This window comes from Sorex araneus, chromosome 1 (assembly GCF_027595985.1).
Source record: "Sorex araneus isolate mSorAra2 chromosome 1, mSorAra2.pri, whole genome shotgun sequence".
Classification (NCBI taxonomy): domain Eukaryota; kingdom Metazoa; phylum Chordata; class Mammalia; order Eulipotyphla; family Soricidae; genus Sorex; species Sorex araneus.
In genome coordinates, this window is record NC_073302.1 from 2,792,244 (window position 1) to 2,807,435 (window position 15,192).

General features: G+C 53.1%; 1 protein-coding gene across 1 annotated transcript in view; it reads right to left on the reverse strand.

Annotated features, from left to right (window-relative positions):
* Positions 1-15,192, reverse strand: part of NUP214 (nucleoporin 214) — an 88,595-nt gene that overhangs the window by 23,489 nt on the left and 49,914 nt on the right. Inside the window, exons 25-28 of the mRNA XM_055140152.1 lie at positions 9,030-9,105; positions 7,490-7,568; positions 2,179-2,263; positions 82-143 (exon numbers count right to left, since the gene is read on the reverse strand). Coding sequence (XP_054996127.1) covers positions 82-143; positions 2,179-2,263; positions 7,490-7,568; positions 9,030-9,105 — 302 coding nt within the window. The remainder of the gene's footprint in view (positions 1-81; positions 144-2,178; positions 2,264-7,489; positions 7,569-9,029; positions 9,106-15,192) is intronic.

Here is a 15,192-nt window from a genome sequence, read left to right on the forward strand (position 1 = left end):
GAAGGCGAAAGTGCCCATTAAAAAGAGCCACGTTGGAGTACGGGGAACAGTGGCAGTGACACCCAGCCGTTCAGACGGTACCTTGTGCACCAAGGAGATTCGAAGATGGCGCTGGTGTGAGTTTCCCAAGATTAAAGCCGGTCCTGCGGAGTGGAGGAAGAGAGTTAAAGGCACAACGGAAGCACAAGATCGCCGTTTACCGTGAAATTTTAGTATGAAAATTCACACTGACCTCACTTCGGAATTACAATCTAGAAGGGAACAACAACAAAGTGAAAGCAACGGCAGCTCAGAAGCAGGCCAGAGCTGGGAGGCCCTGGGGGACGGGAAAGCGGGGTCTCAGGGCAGAGGCTGAGCGGGGGCCGGGGGGTGGCTCACGGGGAATGTGGCGGGAGCTGGTCAGTCGAGGGCAGGGGACAAGACAGGATGGGGCAAGACAGAGAGCTGGTCAGGCGGGGCCGGAGGGACAGCACAGTGAGTAGGGAGTCTGCCCTGCACTCCGCCGACCGGGCTCCCCCCGGTACCACATATGGTCGCCAAGCCCCCGGGAGAGATCCCTGAGTTCAGAGCCAGAAGCAAGACCTGGGCACTGCCGGGTGTGGCCACCCCCCCCCCCAAGAAAAAAGGAGAAAGAGAAAGGGCCTGTGAGGAGTCCCACAGGGTGTGGCAGACAGAGCTGCTGCTTGTACAGGCGTTACTGCGGCCGCTCGACAGAAGACTTAGCCCAAGTCTTGGGAAAATGTGGTCAAAAGCCCGAATCCTAGGGGACTGGATCGACAGCACAGCGGGGAGGGCATTTGCCTTGCACGCGGCCGACCCGGGTTCGATTCCCAGCATCCCATAGGGTCCCCTGAGCACTGCCAGGAATAATTCCTGAGTGCAGAGCCAGGAGTAACCCCTGTGCATCGCCAGGTGTGACCCTAAAAGCCGAAGAAAAAAAAAAAAGCCCGAGTCCTTTTCCACATATTTTCTTTCCATGAGCGTGCCCCAGAACTGACCACCCACTGTGGGAAAAAGCGTGGACGGCAGGTGGGGAGGACCCGGGGACACCGGTGGCGGGCGTGGTGCTGGCGCACAGTCTGCCTCCAGCTCAGCTGTGAGTAACTTTGCTGATGCCAGTGTCTGAGGGGAAGAACGAAAGCCAAGGGAGCAGGTCTGACACGGTGGCGTCCAGGTCACGTGACAAAGCAGCACTACACACGGCCTGCGGTACTGCCAGGGATGGCCCCAACACAAAGCCAACAGGCAGGGCTGGGGACGAGGCCCGGCACCTGGACGCAAGTGCCCCGGCCTGGGTCTGATCCCCACCAGCACAAGGAGAGAGAAAGAAGGCTTTGCTACCGCAGCTTTCACGCACAGTCCCGAGTGACAAAAACTCCCGTGGACAGGCTGTGAGCTCGGCCAGTCTGCCCTCAGCTCTGCAGGGAGAGCAAGCCCCCTCCGAGGCAGCACAGGGAGAAGACCCTCCCCCCAACAGGGTCATAAAAAAGCTCCCCCAGAATGAACGCTACAAGGTCTTTTGTTTTTTTGAAATGACTCAACTTTACAAGTACAGCTACTGTTACTTAAAAACCAAAATAGAGGGGCCGGAGCGATAGCACAGCAGGTAGGGTGTTTGCCTTGCATGCGGCCGACCCGGGTTCGATCCCCGGCATCCCATATGGTCCCCCAAGCAGCGCCAGGAGTATTTCCTGAGTGCAAAGCCAGGAGTAACCCCTGAGCACCGCTGGGTGTGACCCAAAAAGAAAAAAAAAAAAAAAAAAAAAAACCAAAACAGAGGAAGAAGGTGCCTCATATCTGAACATCCCGATGTTCAGATGGCTGCTGTCTGCCGTTCCCGTCTCCTGAAACTCAGTACTTAGCCCCAGGGCACTGAAGTCACCCAAGTGTCACATCGAGACCCCAGATGGGCTGGAAGTACTGAGTGAGATTAACTAGAGAACCGTACATAGGCCCAGGCCGCACACATGAAGGAGGCATGTCTTAGAGACCAGAACCAAACAAACGCACGGGCAATGGCGTGTAAGAATCCTGCTGGGAAAACAGAAACCCGGGCTGTCAAACCATGGCCGCTCTCACCAAAGAGCCTGGGGTTTGCCTGGGAACACGCCTGGTCGGAAGATGGGGGGAAACTGAGTCTACCGGCCATCTAACACAACAGTTAAGCTCAGTGCTCACCCGGACGAGGAGAAGGAGAAAGCCTTGCTGAACTGCCCGACAGACGGAGAAGTCACAGTTGTTTCTATCTTGGTTGCCTCTGGCCCTGCAGTTAAAAGAAAAAAAATAATCAGAACCTTGCAACAAACCAGAAGCAGACTAGAGGGGTGGCTCTCCAGGGCACTGGCCCAGGGACCGCAGGGAGCTACGGCCTGCCCGTCAGTGCCCAACGCAAGCCCAGAGGCCTCCAACGGCCTCTCGGTGGCGCGTCAATATTAATTCCAAACCAAGACACGCCCACTCGCCTTTCAGAGAAAGACACCAAATAACCCGAGTAGTTTAATGTGAAGCGCTGACAGTAGCTCTCACTTGGCGAAAAGGAGAACAATGCAGGAGAAACAGACGACTCCCTCCCCGAGCAGTCATTTCACGGCTGACTGTTTCGCTTATTCCCCACGTGTCTTGTTAATTTGGAGCCATGGCTAGTGGTGCTCAGGGCACACGCCTGGCTGAGCTCAGGGATCACTCCTGGTGGTGGTCGGAGGACCGGATGGGGTGCCGGGTGGGCAACGTGCAAGGCAGATGCTCTACACACTGTACTACCTCTCTGGCCCCCGCTCTCCACATTTTGGGTATGTTCCTTAAATTATTTGTATTTAAAAATAACTTCTTAAAAAAAAAAAAAAAAAGAATCACTGAGGAAATGCAGAATCGCTGAAATCCAGACAGACCCAGGAGCTGAAACCCACGGCCTCCTCACCATCAACACTGACCAGACTCACAGTCTGGAGCCACCTCTAACCTTCCCCCCACTGGCTGAGCAAAGGGAGAAAAACAGGAAAAATCACAAGTAAAAGGCCCAAATCAGGGCTGGAGCGATAGCACAGCAGGTAGGGCGTTTGCCTTGCACGCGGCCGACCCAGGTTCAATTCCCAGCATCCCATATGGTCCCCTGAGCACCGCCAGGGGTAATTCCTGAGTGAAGAGCCAGGAATAACCCCTGTGCATCACCAGGTGTGACCCCCCCCCAAAAAAAGGCCCAAATCATAGTAAGCAAAAGAAAAAACTGCATATTTTTAAGTGAATTTGGGATGAATCATAGAAGACTACTTTATAAATCACTGTAATACAATGTGGTGTGTACAGGGACACTGCCTTACTCACACACCTGGGAAATTAGAATCTGAACCCGTGACCCCTGGCCTGGACAAGCTGGTCTTGGAGTGTGGAAAGAATGGTAGGTCCCAGCCTCTGCCTTGGCCCTAACTGCCAGTCCAGGGCCGGCGGAGGCAGGCCAGAGGTCAGCATGCAGGCACAGAAAGGTCAGAGAACATGGATCTAAACTACAGTAGTAAGTCTGAACAGGCAGAAGCACATAAGGGAGACCTCGGGTACCCTGAGGAGAGGGGAGGAGAGGTAGCGGGCCGGGAGCTGGCCAGGATGGTCGCCGTGAGGGCGGGGAGGGTAAGAAAGGAAACATCACGAACAACCCACACAGGATGATGCCTATTTTTGTCCAAGTGACAATGAAGTTAGCTCAGGAGACACATCAGCGGGGAGGGCCGCAGTCTCTGGGACGTGGGCTCTGCAGGTCACCTTTCACCTTCAAACCGCCACCCTGGCCGGGCAGCCCAATGGTAACGTACAAGCTCCGAGGGGAGGCCCTGGCTGGGTTCAGTCCCTGGCACCAACATGAAAAACCAAAATAAGCTCGTTATATATCTGCACACCACTTCCTTTTGTGTGCAACTATAACAGCTCTTATAACCAAAAAAGTATTTTCATCAGTAACAAACTAGAAAACTATTCCACAGAGAACTCAGAAATGCTTAAAGGGAAACATTCAGATAGTATTTTTAGAGAACTTTTTCTATTCCTTCCCATAAAGCCTCCCCCCCTTGAATATTCTGCAAGTGATCAAAGTAGTATAAATACTAGCAGTAAAAAATTATTACTGAATGATGAATCTCAGAAATTTCATTACTAGTCACATTTACCACATCGGAAATAGACAAAATAAAGCTTCTTGCATTTCCTTTATTTGTAACTTGAAGAATAACGAAAAGCTCTCAGTGAAATCCTTGTAAAAAGGGATATTTAAGTTTTTTTCTGTAAAATATAAACCAAAATGGAAATAAACTTATTAATCTGAATCCTAGAGAACTAAAAAAAATTTGACAGGGGTCAGAGAGAGAGAGAGAGAGAGAGAGAGAGAGCGCGCCATGGGTGGGGTCCGTGCCTGGCACACAGCCACCCCAGGGTGCATGGCCCCTGAACACCTCCAGGAGTCATCCCTGAGCACAGAGCCAGGAGTTAAGACTGGAGCACTGCCGGGTGTGGCCCCCAAAACCAAAACTAAAATCTCCAACAATTCCTGAATTTGTCCTTGTCGCGTAAAGCTTTAACTCTCAGTCAAGTGACTTTAGGGGTAGGGTGCAGCTGACGCGGGTTCAAACCCTGAGAGCCCGTCAGGAATCCTTTCTGAGTGCAGAGCCAGTGGTAACCCCTGAGCACTGCTAAATGTAGACAAAGGGAAAAAAAAAACCCAAACCAACAAAAAAACCCACAACCAAACCACAACAAAGGATGGGTCTCAGGGGCCGGAGAGCCAGTACAATCGGCAGGGTGCTTGCCTTGCCTACAGCCAGCCCAGATTTGACCCCTGACATCCCACATGGTCCGTCAAGTACCACGAGTAATTCCTGAGCAGAGCCAGGGGCAAGCCCAGAGCAGCACCAGGGAGAGAAGCAGCAGCCACACCGGCAGCCTGGTCTCTGGGCCCAGTGCTCTCACCTGCACCGAGACAGCCCGGCTCCCTGGCCGACTCGGAGAGAAGCTGCAGCTGGGTGGGACCCGGAGGAACCGGGACGCCACCTGCTGAATCACCTCAGTGACACAGCTGTGAGGGCAACGTGCCCACCGCCCAGGAGGCCCACCGGGCACCCAGCAGCGCAGCGAATCCTTGGACAGTGAATCCTGTAACCCCACTACAGATGTTATGACGAGCAATATAAACTAGTTTATTCTGTGTCTGCTAAGGGGACAAGTGTGGGGGGCGGGTGGGTAACTTGGGACACTGGTGGTGGCATCAGGGATGGAATACTGAGTACCTGAAATGACTGCATTATGAACAACTTTGTAAATCATAGCATTTAAATAAAGTTTTAAATGAAAAAAGAAAGCGGTCGAAGGGGCTGCAGGACGGACAGCAGCCGGGAGGGCGCTCGCCTTGCACCCGGCGAGTGCCCCTGAGCCACTCCAGCTCCACCGAGCACTAACAGCCCTATATCGTTTTCCTCTTTCCTTTACGTCACTTGCATGGTTTAGCAGTGTCCTTTTTGCATATATACAGGAAGACAGTTCATGTTATGCTTTTATAACATGGGAGTTAACTGACTGCAAATAATATTCACTCCTGGGCATCCATATTTACTTGACTTGAGCCTCAGCCGCCCTTAGTTCCTAGCACTCCAAAAACAGGATCCCAACGAAGGGACTGGATGGACCCAGGGCAAGCGGTGAGCGCCCCTGACGTTGAAAGGGAAAAAGCTAAGCACTATAAGTTAAGAGCACCGTCATGGAACAAAGTGTCATGACCCAAAAAGAAGTACCTGAATAAGGACCCTGCTGGGGTTAGGAAAGACTAACCTGGCCTGAAGACTGTGGTCTGGAATATATAGCTAGATGTCCCCAGGAAGAGCCTGCCTTTAAGCTTAATATATCTCTTACTGTGTTCATACAAAATAACTAGAAATATTATCACTGTCACTGTAATCCTGTTGCTTATCGATTTGTTCGAGTGGGCACCAGTAATGTCTCCATTGTGAGACTTATTTTTACTTTTTTGGCATATTGAATACTACATGGGCAGCTTGTCAGGCTCTGCCGTGCGGGCGGGATACTCTTTGTAGCTTGCCGGGCTCTTCGAGAGGCGGAGAAATCGAACCTGGGTCGGCCGCGTGCAAGGCAAATGTCCAAATATTATAAGAAGTAAATTTACTATGACTGATTAAATGGATTACTAGCAGGGGGAAGGAGAAAGCAACACACCCTGGATGGAACCCCGCCCTTGAGCGGATCTCCTAGTAATCCGGAGTGCTGATCCCTCAGATGAGATTTTGTTCTTGAGTTAATCCAGACCGTCCCCTGAAGGACTGGCTGTGCATCTATGCAGTGGTATGACAATGTTCGAGCCCACCTGTGTGCCTCACCCTTCGGGGTTCCTATGTAACTATGCTGTAAGGGGAGACTGGGGACTAGAGAGAGAGAAGGACTGGATGGGAACCAGAGCGGAATGAGGACGGAGACGAGGAAGAGAATGTAACTGCGCAGAGCCTCTGAGGCCGACGAGGAGACTAGGATGATGAACTATGATGCCCGGGACAGACCAAACCTATGACTGCAACGGTGCTGTAAGGGAGAGACCGGACTCCGCCGGGGAGGAGCGAGAAATAAACTGACTACCGAGCAGTCTGGGGCGCAGGCCCTGTTTCCCCCTGCCCCTGGCCCTTCATCCGTCTGTGGCCGTAGGTTCTCAGCCACCGAATGCTCTGAGTCCCGTGTGCCCACAGTTATCTTCTGGAAACTCACAATGCCCCATATCCAACTGGAACGTTTGGAGCACAGGAAGTCCAGGAGACTGCCCGGCAGCAGGGCCAGCGGGGGCACAGGCTTCGTGTGCGGAGGGCAGGCTCTCGGGGAGCTGAGGGTCCACTGGTGAGCGCGGGTCACATAACAGCCCAGTTCCGAGTAGGCCAGAACACAGGCTGGCAGGTGGCACCTGCTCTGACGCAGTCACGCGGCCCGTTCAGTGGGCTGCCACACAGGCGCCGAGGGAAGGAGGGAAGGAGATGCGGGGCGGATCTCACCCCTCACCTGCTCACTCATCACAGCGCCCTCCCACTGCCTCCCGGGACTGAGCCCTAGCGGGGTGACGCCTGCAAGGCCGATCAGGAAGCCCGTGAAGCCCTGGAGTCTTTCCAATACGGACATATTTACTCTAGAACCAGCCCCCCTGGCGCATTTCCCAGCCTGTGAACTGTCACTAGGATCCAGGAGGCTCTTCCACTGTGCTGCGCAGAAGCAGCAGACAATGTCAGGCTCGACCCCCTCTGCCGCCAGATCTCAGAACCCGGCGAGCGGGCTCAGGGCCGGCCGTCTCCGAGGCTCCATCCTCTGAGGGTTCCATGGTCTCTGCCTGGTTTTTGGTGTCAGCCGCCGCAGGCAGACTCAGGCGGAGCACCTCTGATACCTCCATGTCTACCCAGAGCAGAACCACAAACTCACCTGCAGCTTTATCACCAGGGACCACTGGCCAGAACCACAAACTCACCTGCAGCGTTATCACTGGACGACCACTGACCAGAAGCTGCTGTGGGTGCAGGCGGCTTCGGGGGGTTTACGAAAGAACCCTACAAAAGCACACAAGCAGAGCAGGTGAAGTGACTGCCCATCCTTTGGAATAAAGAGCAGCAAAACAGTATCATAACTTTAAATACACAAGCAGAAGAGCAAACTTAGTTAAAAAAAAAAAGAAACCAAGTTTGAGGCCGGAGTACAGTGGGAATGGCGCGTTTGCCTTGCATGTGGCGAACCCGGTTTAATCCCGGGGATCTCATATAGTTCCCTGAGCTTGCCAGGAATGAATCCTGATTGCAGAGCCAGGAATAACCCCCGAGCACTGCTGAGTGTTACCCCCAAACAAAACAAAACAAAACAAAACAAAATCAACTGAAGTCAACAGAGGTAGCAAGCAGGGTTACTCTGCAAGCTCCGGGAAAGAAATGCTGGACTGCAGTACCCAGCACAGGGCTTCCTGGCCAATGCTCTGTAATCTAGGATGAGACGCACTCTGCTCTCAGTCTGCAGTACCGCTAGGAAGCAGATTGTCCACCTCACGCTCCAGGGTCGATTTCGTCCCAGTATGATCTAGGCCTTGCACCATGCCCTCTACGATGAACATGGCAACCTCCAGAAGAATGACCAAGATGACAAATGCCAAACACAGCAAGCCAGGCAACTCAAGGAATGCGGGACCACGCTGAGAACGCACAGGAGGCAACTTCCAGTGCCTCGATCTCAAACATCATCTCAACTATTTCATCTCCGAGGGAGAAGTGAGTAGCAGAGGTCAGAGCAAAAGCTGCACGACGCAGGAGGCTTGGGTCTAATCCCTGAGCACAGAGCTGGGAGTAGCCCCCGAGCACCCTCAGCAGCGGCCTCCAAACAGAGAGCAGAGCAGCAGGAACCAGGTTCCCATCGAAACGCCCAGGAGAGTCTGAGCTGCTTCCCAAGACAGCTCATGTTTTCCGGTTTCTTGAACAATCGACCATATAATGTGTGGCGTTTTTCTTTCTCTTTGGGGGTGGGGTCATTTATGGACCACACCAGCCCTGTTCCAGGGTTATTCCCAGGGGACCACGCAGTGCTGGGGACCAAGCTTGAGGCCCTGCATACAAAGCCTGTGCTCAGCCCTGTGACTGTCTCCCTGACCTCTAGCCTGTCTATGGGACAGTGCTCATCAGGCCCCACTCGCTGATCAAGGCACCTGGGAGGCGAGCAGTGCAGGGCAGGCTGGAGGGCCCGTCCCGGGCACAAGGCCACGGGAGCCTGATAACGGCACATGGCGATCATACAGGCCAACTCAGATGGCGGTGAAGAGTCAGCCGCAAGCACAAACACCTCTGCCAACACGAGGCGCTGGAGGGTGGGCCAACTCTGCCAGACTGGCTGCCCTGACGGGTCGAGACCGCCAGAGTGGGGAAGGCACCCCAAGTCTCTGCCAAGCACGGGAGCTGATGGGAACACAGGGAGGACACAGATACTGTGTGTGCGTGTGTGTGTGTGTGGGGGGGGGGGAGGCCGCAACGCACCTGTTTAGCCTGGTTCGCCGTCCCTGGCGTCAAGCCCGGGTGAGCTGCTTTGGCTGTCGAGTACGGCACCGGAGAACTGGAAAACACAGAACAGCCATTAAAGAACAAAGGCAGCGCCGAGCTGACCTTCTGCCCGATGGGTGACACAAATCCAGGGTAGAAAAGGTATCTGGGGGGGCCGGAGCGATAGCAGAGAGGGTAGGGCGTTTGCTTTGCACGCGGCTGACCCGGGTTCGATCCTCGGCATCTCATATGGTCCCCCAAGCACTGCCAGGGGTAATTCCTGAGTGCAAAGCCAGGAGTAACCCCTGAGCATTGCTGGGTGTGACCCCCCCCAAAAAAAAAAAGGTATCTGGGACCCCAACCACCGAAGTACTTTTGACATTTGTGGGCCCTTGGCTTAAGAGTCAATACGGCAACCTCCAGACTCACTACCCCGGGCCGGAGAGACGCCCAGTGGGCAAGTGCCTGCCTTGCGCGTGGGAGCCCAGGGGCCATCCCAGCACCTTGGATGTCCCCCCGTGAGCCCCCAGCCGAGTCCTTCCCAGAGTGATCCCGAGCACTGAGCCAGGAGTAAGCACAGCTGGGGGTGACCCCAACACCAAATAAAAACATACAAAAAGAACCGTATTTTTTCCATATCTTCCTGTGACTGTAAGGCACACAATTCTAGTGAGTCTCTCCGCCCCGCCTCTGCCACGGGACTCCTGCTGCCAGGGCTCGGGGTGCTGGCGGGCTGGGTCTGCCTCCCGGCAGCTCACGGCAACGGGCCCCGAGAGCCCGGCGCTCCCAGGGCGGCCAACCAGGGACGCGAGAAACCATGTTCTCTGCTAGAGAAGGGAAACCGCAGCCTGGCTGCAGAAGGAGCCCCGCCATCTCCTTCCTGCTTTGAACCCGTGTGCAGGAAACCTTCTGCTGATGGTTCAGTGTCGCTACGTCGGGGGGAACGGGTGAGAGCCCTGGCCAGCGCAGCGGCAGGTGAAAACACGGCGCCTGTCCCAGAAGGTGTTTCCCTTCCCCGCTCCTTGTTCTGGGCCCTGGGGTCTGTGTGACAGCAGCGGCCGGAGCATCTGGATTTGGCTTTAAAATCCGCCTCCCCCCATCCTGGAGCTTTAAATAAGGAGATTGATATTGTTCTATCCAAATATTAACTTGGAAGGCAAAAAAAAAATTTTTTTTTTTAGTTCACGCTTAACCAAAAAACCAAAACAACCACCATCAAATGATCTGAAAGTCCTAGAAGCTTCTCCGCCTTCTCTGCTGGAGCAACCCAGGAGCCTTCCCAAGCAAACTTTGCCAGAGTGAGAGAGATGAAAATTGACAAAGTCCTCTTTTTCCTACTCAAGACAGAGTTTGTAACCGTGCACCCCCTGAGGAAACACAGCAGTGCCCCTGAGGTGGCCCCCACGCAGAACCTTGGGCACAGTGCTCCCCTAATCTCTGCCGGCTCCCCCGCAGAGAGGAGGAATGTGCGGGAACTCGGGGCGTGAGTCACCCCTGGGAAGATAGAACAGTCAGCTGGGGAAGAGAAATGGTTTGAGCTCTTGAAGGCCACAAGGGATATGAAAATGTTTCATGCTTTCTCAAAGGGACACAAAATGAACCTAGAAATAAAAATAAAACCAGCAATTTATCCAAGCTCATAATGTCTTTTCTGCATCCCAAATTGAGTTATGACATGATGGTAAAATCAAATTACACACGAAGAAGTTTGAGTACAACTGCAGGTCTATTTACCCGGGATAATGCTACAAATCTCACAGGGATTCTAAATCCCCAAACGCATAAATTTAGGCTTTACAGGACCTACACTCGGGGTCACGTGACAGCCCTGCAGAGAAATGCAGCTCAGTGCAACCTCAGGCTAAGAAGCCAGATAGCTGAGGTCGGAGAGACAGGACAGCAGGGAGGGTGCTGGTCTTGGCCCTTGCCGGGTTCGATCCCCGGCATCCCATACGGTCCCCAAGGCACTGCCAGGAGTGATTCCTGTTTTTTTTTTTTGGTTTTTGGGTCACACCCGGCGATGCACAGGGGTTACTCCTGGCTCTTCACTCAGGAATTACCCCTGGCGGTGCTCAGGGGACCATATGGGATGCTGGGATTAGAACCCGGGTCGGCCCGTGCAAGGCAAACGCCCTACCCGCTGTATATCGCTCCAACCCCTTGGTTTTTTGTTTTTGTTTTTGTTTTTTTTTTAGGAGTGATTCCTGAGAGCAGAGCCAGGAGTAAGCCCTGAGCATCGCCAGGTGGGGCCCCAAAAACAAAAAACAACAACAAAAAGGAATAAACTAAATAACTGAAGCGGGATGACTGTGTGCCCACAGAAGGGTGCTTCTGGCCGCTGCTGTGTCCGGCTCCTGGGAACAGACAACATGCTGGTCTTCCATGCGTCCCTGCCACAGGGGAACCCAGCTGAGACGGTGGTGAAGCAATCAGACGAAAACCACCAAACTTTTATAGACTCATGTCTAATCAGGTAGAGTCAAAGTTTATAATGCGAATAAAGGGAGTTTTCATGTTACTGTTCTGTTTCGGTGCCACACACAGTGGTGCTCTGGGTTACTCCTGGCTTGGTGCTCAGAGGCCACTTTTGGAGATGCTTGGGAGACCCTGTATGGTGCTGGTGCAGGGGATGGAACCAGGGTGGGCCACGAGCAAGGTGAGCTTCACTCTCAGACTACCACTATGGCTCCTAGTCCTATTATTTTACTGTTTGGGCCAGGGATTGAACCTGGGCCTGCTGCATGCAAGGCAGGTGCCCTCCCTGCTGCATTCTCTCTCCAACCTGTTGTTTCATTATTATTTTTTTAATCATCTGCTTAACACTGTGATAAGAACCAACAATATTTTTACACTACAGTCATTTCTAACATTATTATTGTGTGTGTGTATGTGATGCTCAAGGGCCACTTACTCCTGGATTGGTGCTCGGAGACGAACTGGGCCCCTGTGTGCAGAGCACACACTCCAGCCAAGGCGCTACCTCTCTGATCAAGTGACTGTCATTTTGGTGATTTTTGGGTCATACCAGCTCCTGGAGCGGCCTGGGGGATAGTGTGTGAGGTGAGCACTTACCAACCACTCTCTCTGGCCCCAATGTTATTTTAAAAGCAAAACAAAATAGGGAGGGGGGTTAATTTCATCCCTTATTCTGTGCCAATCTTTGGCACACATACAAAGGCTGAATGATTCCAACTCTATAGCCCAAGGAAAAAGTTTTCTAGGGGTTGGGGCTGGAGCAATAGTACAGAGAGGAGGGCGTTTGCCTTGCACGTGGCCAACCTGGGTTCGATTCTCAGCATCCCATATGGTCCCCCGAGCACCACCAGGAGTAATTCCTGAGTGCAAAGAAAAAAAAGAAAGGGCTATCAGGCTATCATCCTCTTTTTAAAATCAAGAGGTAACGATGTATACTAACACGGTGGCACTGTGACGTCACAGACTCCAGCCTGCTGCCGTGCTTCACTGCGGAGCATCAGACAGACGGGGCTGGAGGTTTGGCTGCAAGCCCTGATGCAGACAGTCACCTGGAAGCCATCAACGAGAGATAAGTCATAAAAAACACCACCCACCCTCTCAATTTAAAAGAAGGAAGAAAAAGGAAAAATGAACCAAAGAGCAACTGAGGGAAATGGGCAACAGTAGGGTAGATCCAAACCCAACATGGAACAGCCACGTTCAATGGGGGGCGCAGGCCTCGGCCAGCAGCCAGCGGGCGAGCCACCAGCGGCAGGACACTCGCGTCCCGACTGCGGCATCCCAGCCCCGAGCAGGCAAAGGCCCAAGAGGTCCACTACTACACACAGGAACATCCAGGGCGAGGGAGGGAGCACGCGCTGGGTGTGCGGGAGTCCTGGTTCCAGCCTGGGCACTGACCCGCCCCCTGGGCACCGCTGGGTGTCGTGCTACAGGTCCCCAAAGCACTGCGACCCTGGCGTCACATCAAACCACAGGCCAGTTGACTTAAGGGTTGCAGTGACCAACTATGAACATTTGCAAATCATGATGTTTTAATTTATTTTTATTATTATTTTTTAAATTAAAAAGAGCAGCTCCGGGGCCCCTGAGCCCAGCTTGGCAGAATCTCTCCCTACAAAAATGAGGAGTGGAAAATGATAAATATAGGATATACATACGCATACACATATAATGGTAGCACAAAATAAAGGTGAAGTTGCTACATTAATATCGGAGAAAAAAGGTTTCAAAGTAATCTTACTAAGGGTAAAGAGGGCGATTCCGAAATGATGACCAGGTCATTTCATGAAAAGAATCTAATTATTCTAAGCATTTATGCAACTACTAACAGAGCTTCCAAATATACGACCAAAACACTGACTGAACGACAAGGGAAGGGGCTGGAGCGATGGAACAGGAGGGAGGGCACTCGCCTTGCACGTGGCCAACCCGGGGTGACCGCCAGGACCACGAATGGCACTGTGAGCCCTGCCCAGACTGATCCACGAGTGCAGAGCCAGGAGCGACCCCCAGGCCTCACCAGGATGACCCGAGCACAGGGCCAGGAGGGAGCCCCGAGCACAGCTGAAACCAACGAGGAGGCTACAGGAATGCGCAAACTCACGGCTCTACTGAACACTCAGGCCTGGGAATGTGGCTAGAGCACACGCGTCCCCTCTGTGAGGCTTTGGGTCTGACCCGAACCCAGAAGAAAATATCCTCAATACCACTTTTAATGACCGACAGAACAGGAGATAGCAATCACCAGTACAGGAAACCGGGACAACACTAGCAGCCCCCTTGGCCTACGGACATTAACAGACTCTCCGATCAACAGAAGCCAAGTACACGCTCTCACGAGCCATCATGACGTGCACAAAGAGTACTCACCACGGGATGGGCTTCTGGGCTCGGGACTGGTCAGCCACAGAACACGAGGCAGTGGCCTGTTCTGAGCTCACCGCTTACTTCCTGCAAGGCTCCCTGAGCACCCTAACAGGAAGAGCCCCGACACTGCCAGGTGTGGCCCCAAAGCCCAAAAAAGAAAAAGAACCTCCAACTAGTGACTAAGTTAAGAAAGGAGAAAGAAGGGGAGGGTGGAGAGGAAGGGAGGGAGAGTAAGACCTAAGGACAATTGAAAATAGGTTTTTTTTTCCCTTCTTGGGTCACACTCGGCGATGCACAGGGGTTACTCCTGGCTCTGCACTCAGGAATTACCCCCTGTGGTGCTCAGGGGACCATATGGGATGCTGGGAATCAAACCCGGGTCGGCCGCGTGCAAGGCAACGCCCTCCCCGTTGTGCTATCGCTCCAGCCCTTGAAAAAAAGTATTGAAGATGAATCGGGCGTAGCCTGCATGTGACGGGCTGACTCCCAGCCCCAAGACTGATGTAGGTGAAGACGCAGGAAAGGAGCGCACAACTGCAGCCGGCTGAGCGGCCCAGCCTCCGCGCCTGATGACCGACCTCGGGAGAAACACCAGCAGAAACCCCGGAGCTCCCAGGCACGCTGGCCGGGAGCGGGGGCGGGGGCGGGCCGAGCGGTGCTCCCGTTCGAAGGCCGTAAGCAGCCAGGCAGCACCCCCCAAACCCACAGCCCTGACGGCCCGGCAGGCGCCCAGCACACGGGAGGGGGAAGGGGCCCAGAAGGCCACTAAGCTCAGTGAGAGACGCAGGAACACGGAGGCGCCACCAGCACCAAACGGCTCGGTAAATCCCGGTGACTTCAATGACCGCCGTGAGACATAACAATCTTCACAAGGTTTCTTCTACTGAGCTATTATCTGATAATTTCACTTACCATTTTGTTGTAACAAGCAACATGAAATAAATGATTCTGTGCCGACTAAGGGGGAAGACACGGGGGTGGGAAACCGGAGACAGTGGCTGAGAAGGTCACGCTGTGTGGGGCTGGTGCCCCAAACAACTGGATTATGACACCGGGTGTTTAAACAGAGAGGATAAAAAGATGAAGTGGAAAAATAATGGGGGGGAGGGGGACCCATGACACAAAAAACTTGTTCTTTTTGATCAATGAAACTGACCAACCTTTAACCACGTTAATTAAAGGGGTAAAAAGATAAAAAGAGAAGATACAAATTAACATAGGAATGACTCTTACACACATCCAAGATCTTAAAAAAAAAAGTTTTACAACTAAAATGGAAAAGACAAATTTCTTAAAGCAGCAAAGGTCACCTAAGCAG